Below are 15277 nucleotides of genomic sequence, written 5' to 3'. Positions count from 1 at the left end.
ATATATCGAAGCAATTCGAAGGCCTTTATTTTTGCAAATCCTGAGCTCCTGTCTTCCACTGTTACGCCCGCTGCGAGATGTAATATGAGTCCATGTATGACAAAAAGCTATCAGGATAAACCACTAACAGAGCTTTAACATCGTAGAAAAAAAGTAAACATATTTCAACTATTGTCAAACAATACAATCCATCAATTTTCAGTGAACGATATTTTTTAATGTTCAAAGCTATCCCGTGAAGTCGCTGCTATCATTTATCAGAATAGCAGCATCGTGACAAACTTCTATTCGGATTTTTCGGGAGTTCGTTCTTCGTACGAAGTAAATATTCTACCGTTTCCAAGCTTTAGTCCAGAGAGATCCGTACGTGTTTTCGTCCCTTTTTTGACCATTGATATATTTATTTAATTGGCCGGGCAGTTTCGTCGTGGCTAACATCTATTTCCATATATGTCCACATATGTATATGTATATATATGTTCGTATGTATTTGTGTTATATCGGTTGCTTCCTTTGGGAAGCCCGCACTTGCACACGCACAACACTAGAACGTTCTTACTATTAAGAAGCTCAAAGTAACTGCACCTCAAGGAGCACCCATTGTTAATGTTTGCGTTGTATGAGTCGATAAGTCACATCAGCACCCAGTTATAGCAGTAGGATACCATATAATTATTACATTAACTAGGCTAACTAAAAATCTTCAAGGGTCTATCGGTCATAGCTTAGGTGGCCGTACTAGCTAAATACAAATGCAACGGTATTTGTCGTTCAGTCGACATGTATCGGAAATTAAAACCTGTGGACTAGTCCAGGAGGATGTTTTTTTAAATTCCGAAACAATCTATAATCTTTTTGGTTTGTATTGCATGTGTCTCTATGTGTCACACTAGTAGTACCGGCTCCGAAAGTTCAGCTTGGCTCCACGGCATCCGCCAATTCGATAACGACGATTTCTTCTACAGCTGCACCTATCCTCGTCCATGCCAACTATGGCCAATCGATTGTAACTAGCACCCGAACCAACGCTCACTTACTTTTCGCGGGATCACCGAGCGCTACTCACTGGAAAAAGAAACTCTATAGGTAGGATTAGCCGAAACTGACCGTTACCCGGGGTTTCATTCGTGAGATTAAGGAACTCTTCGTTCCTATTCGTAATAGTATACGATGCATAATGCTCATATACTGCTATTGTGAAAAAAAAACCCCGTAAGTGATTGTGTGATAGAACGGGTGCACGATTAAAAAAATAGAAAGGCTTATAGGCACCTACACATCTAAGCACTCTGAGGTAGAAAAGATTTTTGTTTAATTTCCAGCTAGTTTTTGGGAGTAAAAGTAGGCTAGTAATTAATCAACTGCACTTATCGGAGAGGCTGTACGAGTAATAATTGTTTTTTGACTTTAGGACATATAATAAAACAATCAGTGTTGAAACATGAGAATCTGCGATATATTTGTCCATTTTCCCTACCTCTGTTGAAAACCTTAGGCAGCATTTGAAGAAGAAATATCCTGGACTTCTCTACAGTTTGGACCAGACCACTCTACCCCGACAAATTACTATTGAACATCCAGATCCAGTTGACCCGAAGACGCTGCAGTCATTACTTCTTTCCAGAACTACGCCAAGTTTGGAAGCCGGGACACACACTGAGGTAATATTTTTGAGAGGTGTCTGGCAACGTACAGTGATTATACAAGTAGCGATTTTATATAAAGATAATTATACATTGATTTGCACTCCGTGATTTATTAACAAGGCATATGACAAAATCTAGCCTTAATCCTTTTGGAAAAATCCTTACTTCAGGGTCCTGTTTTGAGGTGATTGTATGCGAACATCTGGCATACTCCCATACGTTCGATGTTTCTGGTTAAGTGCAAAGAAACGCTTTTCTCTGCAACTAGAAATTTGTATTTATATTTATTCGATAAATTAAAACAATGATAATTGAAAACATTATATTATGTTTATATTCGAATCTGTTGTTTGTACCTACTTGTTAGTTTGAAATATCTGTACTTACGCCTAGACATTCGATGTCCTAAATGTGGGCCACTAATTCCAATGCTTATAGGGTTCCTCAAAAAATAGCGTCATAAGACGTTAGACAACCCTTGTAGAATAAGTGTACAGTGAAGCCTATGCTTTCGATTTCAGAATTACGTTCGACAATATGTAAAGAGAGATCGTAGTGCATCACCTTCTCTGAATACGGCGACTGGTGTGCTTCAACCGCCTCTGGTGAAAATTGTCCAGCCTGTCCCCTTGCTCATCCACCAGGCTACTCCATTCTCCGATTACATGAAAAGCTCAGGTGCCTCCGCGCAACATGTCAGTATTGATCTCAAACACCTTGTAGGTGACAAGTAATTTTCACTGTTACCAACTAGGTAAACCCGTAATGATCTACTTCATGAGGACAAGAGTATTGAGGCTTTTTCTGTACAAATTCGATTTTTTTACCGATTACGATCGGAATAGTTTTAAAAGTTACTTTTCAAAGATCACAGGTCGTTCCTCCACGTTGCGCTTACCTCTAGAAATAATAATTTCACATGGCTGTATGCCGATCATAGCTAATGTTGTTTTATATATATTGTTATAAGCCGTTCCAAGGAATTCGATTCGTCGTTATTTATCCCTTGATAAATGTTATCTTTCATGTCTGTCTTCTACATTTATAACTATATTGCACTGTCGGATGCAGGATAATCCTATCATCGAGCTGAAAACCTATCGACCTCACGAGGGAAAGGCGTATCCGATACACTTAAAGGCGTCTGAATCAGCGGTTAGCATTAAGCCAGGAGTATTTAAAGAACACTTATACTAAAGAAATTATATTGTATACACCCGCACATAAGCTTATAAACATTTTGAAGCTGTGCCAAAATTTAGTTTTTATTAACACTGCTTAATCTTTGATCAACGTTTTCTATGTTTTAGTTTACTATATCGTTGAAATTAGCCTTGATAACGTTTTCAGCAACTGCAGTTATCTATCGGTAGCGAATGCGTAGCTATCTATCGATATACAGCTGCACATTTGGCGTTCGAACGTTGTAAGGATCAGCTAAATCATATGAGCCCGTTTATTTTCATTCGCACGGGGTTTATTAAACTTAAGCCTTTTCCTAGTCTATAAAAAATTGGTATCAGGACACCTAGTATCTGGTCAATAATAATAATATTTTATACGTTGCAGGGAATACCAAAATACACAAAGATCATCAAAAGAACCGGCTTCGGATTCCGTCGCTATGACGAAGACGAGCAGGCTAATCCAGTTGCAAGTACTAGCGATGAAATCCATTTGGCAAAGAACCATACGCAACGGTCACAACAGAAGCCTAAATTGTCATCTCTGGAACGTTCCGAGAATCGGAAAAATGCAATCAGTAACGGCACATCTAAGGACATCTATAGCTACTATTGATTTTGAATATTCCCACAAGCTGCATAGGGAAAAAAAGGCCAAATTTTAGAGCGATCCTTTCTAAAAGCTTCGATACGCCACGCATGAAGAAGTGCGCCCAAATATGCATGACCGGCACTTAATTGAACAATGTTTCGTAATATTGCTGCTGCAAAACACTTGGTGCATATCTTTTGCACAAATTTGCTTATATCTATTGAAAACTCAACACAGACATTTCTAGTTAAACAGTAAAGTCACTTTCGGATAGAACAAATATTTCAACGTACGTAGACAACACTCTCTACATTCATCATTACGCTATACACCACGATGATTTGCTCGTGACAAGCTATAGAAGGCTACAAAACATTGTCCATTACATCTGCACACGAGAAGAAGCTTAGTAGGTCGACAACTGAGGGCATCTGTCCTATTTTCTGTAATTTATTTATCTACTTTGTATAGGTTATAATCGTTTAGTATTTCATTTTGCAAATAGATAAAAGTGATATCATTATTTATCTAAGTAGACCAATCTAGCTTGAGCCAGAAAGTTTAAGGCTTTGTTTTAGACAAAGGCTGTGAGTAAATGGCAGCAACCTTAGGCCGGGCTAACGTATTGCCATGTTAAATATGAGCTGCAGGGCAAGCAAACGAGGACAACAAACAATCTGCTCCATTGTTGAGTGTTGCTTAGATCGATAAAGTTATATCTATTACATCATATATTGTTTGTAAATCATATAAGCTGGAATACACAAATTATATTATTCATTCAGCCCAAATAGAAAAGCGTGCCTCTGGTAATTGAGGTCGGTAATCCGTGCTCTGAGTGTTTTCCTCCTCCTCTCTGCGGTGCATTTTTAATGCCAACTACTGTTCTTTGTTTAAATACACCTGTTTAATTTAAGACTGTACATTTTTAGTATTCATGATAATACTGTATATTTATATCGTTTTATTCTGAAAAATAAATTAACTCAATTCTTAGGAATATGCAAGTTGCGCGCTTCCTACTACTCCAACTCTAAGACTATTATATAAAACGTAAGTTAATCACATATGCCTCTACTGAGCTTGATTAATCTTGAAATTTAAAAATAAAACTATATTTTATTTAAAATAAAACGAAGGAGTATATATCACAAATGGTATAATACAAAATAAGCCAGATCCTCGTATAATGATAGCATTGTGATTATAGCTTGAGGTTGTCAAAAATTAAGTTCCTGATTCAACGTATAAACTATTTAGCAGTATTCTTGTCAATCGAAGATTTTTCTGCCTTGCTTGATAGGTTCTTGTGATGATTGACGCTAATAGAAATGCCCTCCATTCTGCATCGTTAGTCGCACATGCCTTATTATTTTAAATAGTTTATTTGAATTGAATGTACGCGACAGATAGGCGAAAACATCCGTTCGTATGGCCCAGAATACTATCCTTATATAAAGGCATTCATCTGCATTCTACGATTTATTTAACAAGAAAACGCATTTATCTATCGTGACATAGCGACTCCGACTAACAAATTCTCAAACTCTTTTACTGATTAAACGCAAACAGAGATATGTATTTCGTTCTTTATTATCTCCCAGTTGTGTTTTTATTATGACTCCAGTATACCATGAAAAGTTAAAAGTAAGAACTTTGTATTCGATAATCACCATTGTTATCTCAATTTATCTGTTTTCTCATTACATTTTTATGAGAATGTCGCCGACTAGAAAAGCCCTTTCTCAAGATTCTCTCGTTTAGTTCAATCATGACCAATGTGAGGACAATGTGGATCTGTTGCTATTAAATAGCCTTATCAAATATACTAAGCATATTGCATCTTGCAACATTTTGGCCGCCGCACGCGGCACTGACGGCCAACTGTACAGTAAATGATACACAAGACAATCCTTTCCGTTATGTCCTTCGAGAGTGTTCTTTTACCATGCAACGTTTCTCTCCATTTTTTTTGCTTTCATCTGAGTTTAGGAGAATGCAGCAATACAATGGGCCTAACACTGCCGGAAGGTTGCTCTGTACGTAATACTGCAGGTTGGAAACTTCTCCAACTCTTGTCCCATATATATATATATATATATATATATATATATACTCTGTTCAAGTGCTTTTAAAGAACAGTTTGTATCGTTACTACTTTAACTTCTACTACGATTATTACAAAGTCTAAAAAATCGATAATTGATTTAAATTATGAAATTAGCATCATATGCTAACACGAAACAAAAAAAATGGAAATCCCCGAATCCACGAGCGCACATATATTATTGGAAAACACATTTTAAAGAACCGGTTAACGAGATACTGTACGTTAGTTCCTAGATTTAGAAAAAAAGAACACATTGATCTAGCTCACTTTATTATTTACTTGAATGTTTAAAGAAGTGAACGAAACCAACGGGCTTTTTCGACAACTAAATTCACATATACATGCACAAATATAGAGGAGGCAGGAAACGCTGCCTAGCTTATGAGCATGAACATTTGCCTTGCCCTATCACTGGGTTATAGTCCGAGAGCTGAATCAGCATTATCTTCTTAGTGTAAACATCCGGTAAAGCAAAAGGAAGAAATTAAAGATTCATAAGCCACTTAATGAAAAGCACGATTACTCAATCATACTAAAGATCAGTCTAGCAAGTGGCGCATCATGGAATATAGGGTATGAGCGTTTTTCTTCCACAGGAAAAGTATACCACAACAAGTCGTTACACCTTAACCACTTAACATAGTCATAGGTCTGAGTTCATTTATTATTACCAACTACTAAATATTGTTGTTCGCTTCCACTTGTATTCGCACAAACCCTGTATATGATTATAATCATTCTAATAGTAGTTACGAAACATATGCGCGTGACGGTGTTGCGGGCTGAAATGATCGCTGCCCCGTGATCGATTAGGTGTCTTCGTACATATGTTCTATAATAATTGTAAAATCTATCGATATCAGACTAATAGCGCGGGCATTAGAAGAAATGGATCCATTGAAGACGAGGGAAAGAAGATATTATTCACTCTGGCAGCATCGTCGTCTTTCAGGTCTTCGTTTGATTATGAACATCACCGACTCACTTGACCGAACCGAGTGTCGATTGGCCCTGCAGCACTTGCGCAGTCCAAAAATAACTCTTGTTCTGACGGTTTGTGCCAACAAAAGGTTTTCATAAATTTCCTTGATTCAACGTATTGCATTGTACTTAAAGGGCAAACACTCATTCCCTGACGTCCGGTCACTCTACCTTATAACAGTTGTGCGATCCAGAGCACTTGACCACTAAATCCAATCCTTTTCTGCAAGATCGCTAAACTTTCTGTGAGATCGCCCGGTAGCTGTTTTTGCAAGATCATAGAAACTCTTTTAGGAACCTCAAAAAACCTTTCTATGCTAAATCGGTCGACATTTTCTTGCCATCTTAATCGTTTCTGCCACAACTCGCATTTACATTTACTCCCGCCGCCTTGAACGCCCGTGAGATGAATGGCTAGAATCCTTGGCGTACTTCTCGATATAGTCTCGTACCTTCCGTTCGAAGCCTTCCCTATTATCACGGTATTGGGTAGCAGCGTGTTGATTCAGGGGATCGTCGAAGTTGAGCAGGTCAGTAAAGAGCGCGTCCAGACCAAAGACAACGTCCTGCAACCAGAATGCATAATGTCATCAAAGAACAAATGTATTTTACTGTATCCAGCCACGTTCCTTAGGGTGAATTAACCGGTAAAACTTTGTTCTTTGAGGTCCCACAGATTGCCTATAGAAATATTCAAATTCTCATAAATGACCAACATGTACATTATGGTAATGTAATTATTCAACTATACAGATAATGAAAATAGGGTCTATAAAAGACATAATAATAATAATAGTCTATATATTACGGTATAAGTATATTATACAGTACAAGTAAATGCTATGTTGTAATACTATTCCAATCAAATGACTGCCATGTAAAACTTTTATCTTATTTCCTGATGTGTTGTAAAGCATTATTTTCCATCACCATGAAAATAAAAGATTTATATATGCAACAACAATAAAAACAACTTGCATGACGACGGCAAACGTGGCTAGAGTTGCTTTATTTAATCCATATGATGTCTCTGTTAGTTACCTTACGTGTAGTGTACGTAGTCAGTCGAATGACGTATTGAATTTTCAGCAACTGTTTACTGTAAAAACTTAGATTTTGTCTAAGCTTTTTTAAGTCCACTGTCGCGTGTTTGGTGCATAAAAAATTCTAATACAATAATTAGACAACAAATTCACAAGAGTAGCAAACCCTTTGATAACGACTCATCTTTTAGATTTTAACGAGTTCATCCTAGAGATCTTAAAAGTCTTCGACATTTTTTCCGACAGCAATTTACTTATAGTCATTGGACGACTTCCTATGTATTGCTTGAAACAATACTCAGCTTCCCTCGCGAAAATGAAACTTTATAGCTCCATTTTTACGAACTCTTACAGGCAATCACGAAGCATGTAAGATTATCAAACGATACCCTAGTTATCATATCTGATCCTGACTCCGCAAACAGCTTGAGCATAGAAGATGCATCTGTTCGATTTACAACAACAGAATTAGATTTCGCATCCCAATTCCAGCCAGACAACTCGTAACGGCGAATAGGACCCTTGGCCTTTGCATTGATGATTATAAAATGCTTTGTAATCATTTTGTGGTAACACACAGGCGTCACATTTTTGCGAGCTCCATCGATATTAATGATATATATTTTATCTTTATTGAACCTACCGTAATCCTAAAATTTCATTTCATTCAAAATAGCCGAAGGAGCCGTAACCGCACGAAACGGAGGACTCATATCCATGAGCAGAAATCTCTGTTTTTAATCCACAGATAAAAAAAAAATTACAAGTTTCCGCTAATTATTGCGTTATCTGCAGTTTATTTCAGAATGTCCTTAGAGAACAGCTAATAATAATCACTGAGTAAGGCACCGCACGAAAGTTCCATTCCAGTAAAGTTACAGCTAATTTTTAACCAATGCTACTCAGAAAGTTAAGTTTCTTTCTTATTTAAAGCATTATAACGCCTGTAGAAAACGGTGGAAGACTTTATCCAGTAACTTAAAGATCATTGTGTGCTTTTTTTGAGACGATAATGATCGGCCACCTTTCAAATCTCTGATAAGGAATAATTTGAAGATAAATAACTGAAGCGGTTTCTCGGAAGGTCATTGCTGCCACCTAGCTGGGTACAAGGGCCATGGTTAAGGGCCAATTAAAAGGGAATCGTTTAATGCACATACTTTGTCTTCTTATGCCCGTTCAACAGAGTAAACTACAATTGTCGTCACAGAAGTTAAGTTCCTTGCGTATCGATGATAGAAGCCTAGGCTCTCCATGTTCGGATAAACTAGACATTAAATAAGCCTCCTTTTTGTCTCTCCAGAGTCCCACAGTAATTGTGCTTTGGTCTCGTGCTCTTCAAAGTAAACAATTTTTGACCTAAAAAAAGTTATTTCCGACGAAATTGTGTGTAAGCAGTTCTCTGGCGACTTGAAATATACACGCAAACTACAGAATGGTGTCCACAAAATGACGTATCGATATCGATCTACAAATGAGCTGCGATAGTTTACGTATAACGGCACGACGGTCCTTATGATAAAAGAATTTTTTAGTAATTCTCGTATAGTTGTTCCTCCAGGTTCAAAAATTGTGAAATCGGCTGCTAGCAAGATCAATGTAATTTTTTGGGGGTTGAGAAGACCAAACTAAATTTTATTCTCAAAGTTATAAAATTTAATTTGGTTATAGCAAAGTTTCTATATTATTTTAGTATAATGCCTTGTTTTAGCTAACAGCATTAGGCTACACGAATAAGTGTAATCATAGCATTTAAAGTGCATCATAGACTGCGCAACCCAAGTCATAGACCCTTTTTTCTACGATAGTTACACAGACTTGACTGTATGTGTCAAATCTCAAGAACAGTGTTTTTTTAGTAATAATCTGTTCTACTGGCGTGCATCGGATCTGTTGAAACGTATCGTAATATATATACACTAGTTTATAATATTCTCGGGCCTGAGTAAGGGTGCATTTGACCTGAATATTCCTTCTTTTCTCTACCGTAATAGCTACATCATCAGTGCCGATTGGAATCAACATAGACAAAATTAAACTAAAAAGATCCTAATTTAGCTTAACTGATTCAGGATACTCGAAAGGCATGCTTATAAAATGCTCATTATGTAATTAGCCGCCTAATACGTCTCACAGAATGTAAACATAGAGAGACCTCTATCTCTACAAGTGTACATTTTTGAGATACTACGTTTTGCTACTTACATAATGAATCTTACTAAAAAAGAACCTCATTATACTAGTTCGGCACAAACCAAAGGGCGTTTGTAAGTCGGAGAAATTTCCGTAATTAAGCAACGTTTAAAACCTGTACTTAGGCTCAACAAGCCACTTAATCCAGGCCTACCTTGAGACCTCTCGAAGGCGTCCAACCCGTCGCCTCTAACGAATTTTGTCTTAGCACTGATAAGCAGACCTTTCCTTCTTCGGTAATATTCGGATGCCAGAGGCGGGTACGGCAAATAACCTGCATGCAAATACAAAATCAACAGTGTCGAAAATCGCTTAAAAAGAAAAACCTTTTGTCTTCTTTACTGTTTATTAAGGCGTTTCTTCTATCCCATTCGGATAGCTCAAAAATAACCTAAGAGAAACAATTATAAGCATGTGTATAAGATAAATGAGCTCGACCGAGTTCTATTTTATGAAATCTGCTATCAAAAATACTTTCATATTAAAAAAACGAACTCATTATCATTGGCCTGATCATGTTTGATAATCACTTCTGTAACAGATAATAACAAGAATAATTATCTACAATACTTACTAAATACAAACGCGATCTTTAACTTCAAAACAAATGCCGTTTAAATAAAATCAGCTATTTTTTCGTACAGCGGGTACGGGGATTGACCGTTCTGAATTAAAATTGGTAGATACAAGTCCGCTCCTTGCTAGCATACCTTTGGTGGAACCATGTTGTACTCTTCCGGCACTTCGACGTCGAACACAAATCGCCCGCCCCGCCAGTGGCCTTCCGTAGGCCGCAGTACAATGCGGAAGGAATGTAACACGTTCGGGTCTGGGAATTCGACCGTTGCAGACGCTGGTATAACATCAGCTGTCAGCTCAGCCACCTGTTGGCATTAATGTTAGCAGATACTGTAAGAAAAGATCGCATTCTTTTATTTACGAGAAGATAATGATATTTATTCAAATACGAACACATACACTGTGCTAGACATATATATAGAATGTTTAATCGACAGATCCGCAAGCTTCATTCCACACCTGTTTTATGATCACTTTATTTTTTTCCTTACACTAACATAGGTATGAAACCCAATAGCTTGTAACCTTACACGGTTTTTCCGCCGTGTTTTACGTCGGACAGTTGGTTACTTTGTTGTTATCCTATATGTCAGCTTTAATACTAGAAGTCTTAGGCCGCTAGTTTATCTGACCCAAATCAACTTTGTAAAGTGGTAGGATAGGGCTAATTTTTCTAGCTTGCAAGAGTTTCACTTCGAAAAGAGCTTCGCGGAAGATGGAAGCGATTGGATAAATACTTGTACCTTTAGAAAGCAAAAACTTATTTTTTTCCGTAGAGTGTATTAATTTGGTTGATTATGAACCGAAGTCAGCAACTTATGTTTTACTTTCCACGTGTGAAAACAATGCCGCAGCGCCGTTACAAACACCCAAGCGGTTACCAGCATGATCCGCGCTGATATATAGTACCATCAATCCAAGTGTATATTTCTGTAAAAATTATGTTGCGTGCACAAAAGTGCACAATTTGTGTTGCATGAAAAATTGTGTTTAAAGTGTGTTATAGAAAGCTCTGTTAGATGTTAATACTGTTAGACGTTATCTTTACTAAAAATATATTTAGCCTTTTAGCGGTATATAGGTAAAGTAGCATATGTTTAATATAGTAAATCCTAGTGCCTTTGAACGTAACATAATTTGAACACAGGTTATGTTTGTATTTATTTTTGTTTATTTCAATGAATTTGTTTGATTGGATTACACGATGAGTTGTTCCGCAACGCACGGACGTCGTTATTTTTTAGGTACGTTTAACTCTTTCGAAAGGTAACCTTTATAACGGGCTCAATTTCACGCGCAAACATTCGGAATACAGATACGCCTACTCAAAAAAGATTAGCTTAAACCAGCTACTTCACTTGGCCAATTTAGGTTGAATAAACAAACACTTAATAGTAGTTATGAAAAAAAAAATATATATATATATATACTGAGTCAAACAACAGCTAGGTTGTCGTTTTTATTATGCACACTGTGTATTTCAATTATGAAAGTCAATAAAATGAACAGCAGTATACCTGTGGCTGAAGTAGCCGATCGCGAATCAACATCCTCGACGACGGGGCTATAACGTGTTCACCCACATTGTTATTTTGTTGAGCCGCTGCTTTTTTCAATTTCTGTGCCAAATTTATCATGACTCTGTGAGAAAAAATAGATCCATATGCATGATGCTCTCATTAATAATGATTCTTTTCTTGTCTTATGTCAGAACTTTACTGGTTAAATGATAATCGATTCGGCGCAATGGAGCCCGCCCAAAAGAGTTGGACTCGCTGTGGGTTTTTCTAATTTGGTTTTTATTTGAAACATATGTGTCTTTTAGAATATGCTGTGGGCCTTACGAAACTAGTTTTCACTCGTTCTGTGTTCGATTGCGTTTTGCTTCAAGGACACCTGCACCTTGATCCGCATCAAATCGCAACGAATTTTCATACCCGAAAAAGCCGTACATGGCCGAAGCGTGCTTGAAGAAATCTTGTAGCTTTCCCGTTGGACGAAAGAAAAAGTACGCTAACCCACCAGCAACTAACTTTAACCTTTATTTCTATGTAATATCTCTAAATGTGACATTTGAAATTCTAAACATACTGCTAATTGAAATCATTAAAAAGTGCGATTGTGCGAACATGAATTTATACATTTTATTCCTTATTATTACTGAGCTGGAACGGCATATCATAACCGAAACGGGCTCTATCGCAAGTTATTCAGTGAAAGGCATGTATTGGGTGGTTCATTTTAACACCGCCACGTGTACTTTAAACCATATAGACTCGAAAACAAAAGAAGGTAAACACAACCAATTTTAAGAGCTCAAGACATACTGCCATTTTAGTAATGTTGAAATCTTAAGTACATTTCAATTTATATTAACGCTCCCAGCTTCAGCAATATCCGCTTTATTCAGTTTTGGGTAGATTATAGTTGTTGAATGATAAGTACTACAATAGTGAATAAAATCGCTAAAAAAAATCGGATCTCAATGGGCGCCTAGAAGAAAAGTAGCAATCATCATTAGTATCCTTTAGTAGCCCTTTAACAACCATCAGAGGCGAGAAGAGTGCGTACCGAATGGCCTGAGTTGCAAGACCACGTGTCGACACCGCACGCATCTGCTAAAGATCCCCACCAAAAAATGCAGACCGGTGTTTTTTTTACAGCATGGCGAAGTTGATCTCAGTTGCGCACGCAACATCACATTTACGTTACAATCATATTCACGTTCACACGATTCGTATGCATATCCAAACAAAATGTTTTCAAGGCTTTAGTTAAAAAGGCCAGATACTTCACCTAGCGAGCCAATTCATTCGTGATCTGACTTGCCTGCATTGTAAGGAACGATAGTCTGACAATACATAGTGCCGAAGCCCGGACACACCGGGTTCTTGTTCAACAAATGGCAACTCATAAATTAGAGCTTAGCCAAGCCGTCTAGTGACACCGAAAAACGTTGCTTAAATATATAGTGAGAATGGACACTGACAAGCCTTACAGCTCATTAAATTACTGAACTATTAAACATAATATCACCAAGGCGATTTTGTTAAAAACTTAGTTAAAACTGTATAAGTTTAACAATAAAATTTTTTGCTTAATTATGGATTGCATATTAGGTGGGTATGCAACGACGAGTTGGCAGGACACTCGGAACTTTGGAAAATTTCGAAGACGCACAAAATGGGACCTTTTAAATACCTCTTATAAGCTTCCGTGTTAATATTTACACACTTCCCTACTGAAAATAGCTTACAAAATGCCGGTTTTAATAGATACTTGATATTACGCATTATTAGATTGTTCTATCAATTTGAATGAAATGGCGACACAGCACGAAAGCAAAGTACTGATTGGCGATGTACATAGCCAGTTTACGCAATGTACTTGTGATTACGACACTCCTATAAATTAAATGAATGCAACAGATATATATATATCTATATATTTGGGTACAAATGGCACAGTTCTGTATCGAAGGAAGGAAAAACTAACTATGATCTTATTTGAAAAATTGGAAAAGTCAAGCCTACTATCTACAAACACAAGCGTCGCTTGTTGCACGCCTCGGTGTACTTGTACTTACTAATCTTGGCTGTCGCACTGATTTGCGTCTAAAATTACTACGACAGCTATTGAGGACCACAGCCAGCCAGTCGCTTTCGTTAAAAATAGTGCACGATCACCTTCGGATCACTGTTCATACAGTAGCAATGTCGTACACAGGCACGTCTTCGCTTTTTTGCGTACACAAGATAATTGACATTGAGTTAACAGTTTCGGTACAAACCCGCAGCACTGCGCCTATTGCAACGGACAGCAAACATCTCTTCCCTGAAATTCACAGCCACTTGTCGCGATGATAAAACAATACGACTTAAATCCAGCTGATGAATTCACTTTGACGTTGTTTCGATGTTACACTTTGAACATCACCCGCCGCTGTGCATTCGCCCCACTCTACCTGACACGCTCGGTCGCTTCCATCTAACTTTTGCTTTCTGCGTTCCTTTTTGTCGGGCGAATCCTCTATAGTCTGTGAGTGCCAATGCGAAACCAGCCTCTCCCTCTTTGAACTCCTCGCACAGGGAGGGCATTCGGTTAGCAGATTGTCTGTAAACATAAATACAAACTGAACTGCGTAGCAGACGACAGCCCCATCGCAAGCTAAGAGCGATTTTCGGCAGAAGCTTTCCTGCTTGTTTGCGTTCGCCTACGTATCACTAAATGTGAAATTACGTGTGATGCCTAAATCGGTTGTTGCACTAAATAAAACAGCCGGCAGCACAATAGGGAAAGAGTTGTAAAACACAACCCTAATCCTCACACAGTTTTTAGATAAATTTGCTGTGTCGGTCAGAGTGATGTGGATAATAAACGAGCAAATTAACATTAACAGGGAGTCTGTGTGGCATACAGGGCAACGCAAAACCAATACAGGGCGGTCGCGCGATCGCGGCCGATATTATTCAATTAAAATCAAGTGAACTTGTTATACTTCAAGAGCTGCGTCACTCTTAATTTAAATCGTCTTTTTCACTGGAATATCTGAATTTTCTGAAAATGGAAGTGAACATTTCCATTGAAAGAACAACCGCTATGGAAACGAAATATAAGCGTACAGGTGACTCTCTAAGACCGAACAGCCCAACCGCTATTGTTACAATATATTTTTGCTTGAACAATTCAAAAACTGCATTACGGGGCTTTTGTACGAAAGTAGCGTTGTCTTTCTCTCATGACCTTTCTCGTCTTTGCCTCTCTATGGTTTGCTTACCTGCATGTACCGTCCAAAAATGGTAATTTCATTTCATAGTGAATGCGTGTTTCTGACCTGAAAAGGGGAACTTTTAGCATCTGGCCTGTTTTACCTTTTGCTAGAGCCAAGGAGTTGTTGAAGCAGTCTGTGATATGTGTACTGTATATGGAGAACAGCCTTTAACTGAGAG

At 37.8% G+C, this 15277-nt stretch overlaps 2 protein-coding genes across 6 annotated transcripts in view; one reads left to right on the top strand and one right to left on the bottom strand.

The window, feature by feature from the left end:
- LOC111259517 (uncharacterized) overlaps window positions 1-4424 on the top strand; it is a 23683-nt gene extending 19259 nt beyond the window's left edge. Inside the window, exons 7-11 of one of the 4 annotated variants that reach the window (XM_086967933.1) lie at window positions 897-1086; window positions 1496-1661; window positions 2168-2365; window positions 2718-2801; window positions 3216-4424. In XM_086967933.1, the coding sequence (XP_086824059.1) occupies window positions 897-1086; window positions 1496-1661; window positions 2168-2365; window positions 2718-2801; window positions 3216-3446 (869 nt within the window). In that variant the 3' untranslated portion in view covers window positions 3447-4424. Of the gene's footprint in view, window positions 1-893; window positions 1087-1495; window positions 1662-2167; window positions 2366-2717; window positions 2802-3215 lie in introns of all 4 variants that reach the window. The other 3 variants (XM_022831587.2, XM_086967932.1, XM_022831589.2) reach the window with 3 other exon arrangements.
- Window positions 4425-4997: 573 nt separating this feature from the next.
- On the bottom strand, window positions 4998-14335 carry LOC111259519 (NEDD8-conjugating enzyme UBE2F). 2 transcript variants are annotated; one of them, XM_022831603.2, is made up of 5 exons: window positions 13915-14335; window positions 11846-11969; window positions 10460-10633; window positions 9904-10023; window positions 4998-7079 (listed from the first exon to the last, which is right to left on the bottom strand). In XM_022831603.2, exons 2-5 carry the CDS (start codon window positions 11963-11965, stop codon window positions 6891-6893), a joined length of 603 nt encoding a protein of 200 aa, XP_022687338.1. In that variant the 5' UTR covers window positions 11966-11969; window positions 13915-14335; the 3' UTR covers window positions 4998-6890. The 2 variants fall into 2 exon arrangements, with proteins under 2 accessions (XP_022687338.1, XP_022687337.2); XM_022831602.2 differs by lacking the exon at window positions 13915-14335 and adding an exon at window positions 12900-12917.
- Window positions 14336-15277: the final 942 nt, after the last annotated feature.

The sequence above is a fragment of the Varroa jacobsoni genome, unplaced genomic scaffold (genome assembly GCF_002532875.2).
Source record: "Varroa jacobsoni isolate VJ856 unplaced genomic scaffold, vjacob_1.0 scaffold_341, whole genome shotgun sequence".
Taxonomy (NCBI): domain Eukaryota; kingdom Metazoa; phylum Arthropoda; class Arachnida; order Mesostigmata; family Varroidae; genus Varroa; species Varroa jacobsoni.
Note: the sequence above shows the minus strand (reverse complement) of the source record. Positions and strands in the feature narration are given on the sequence as shown.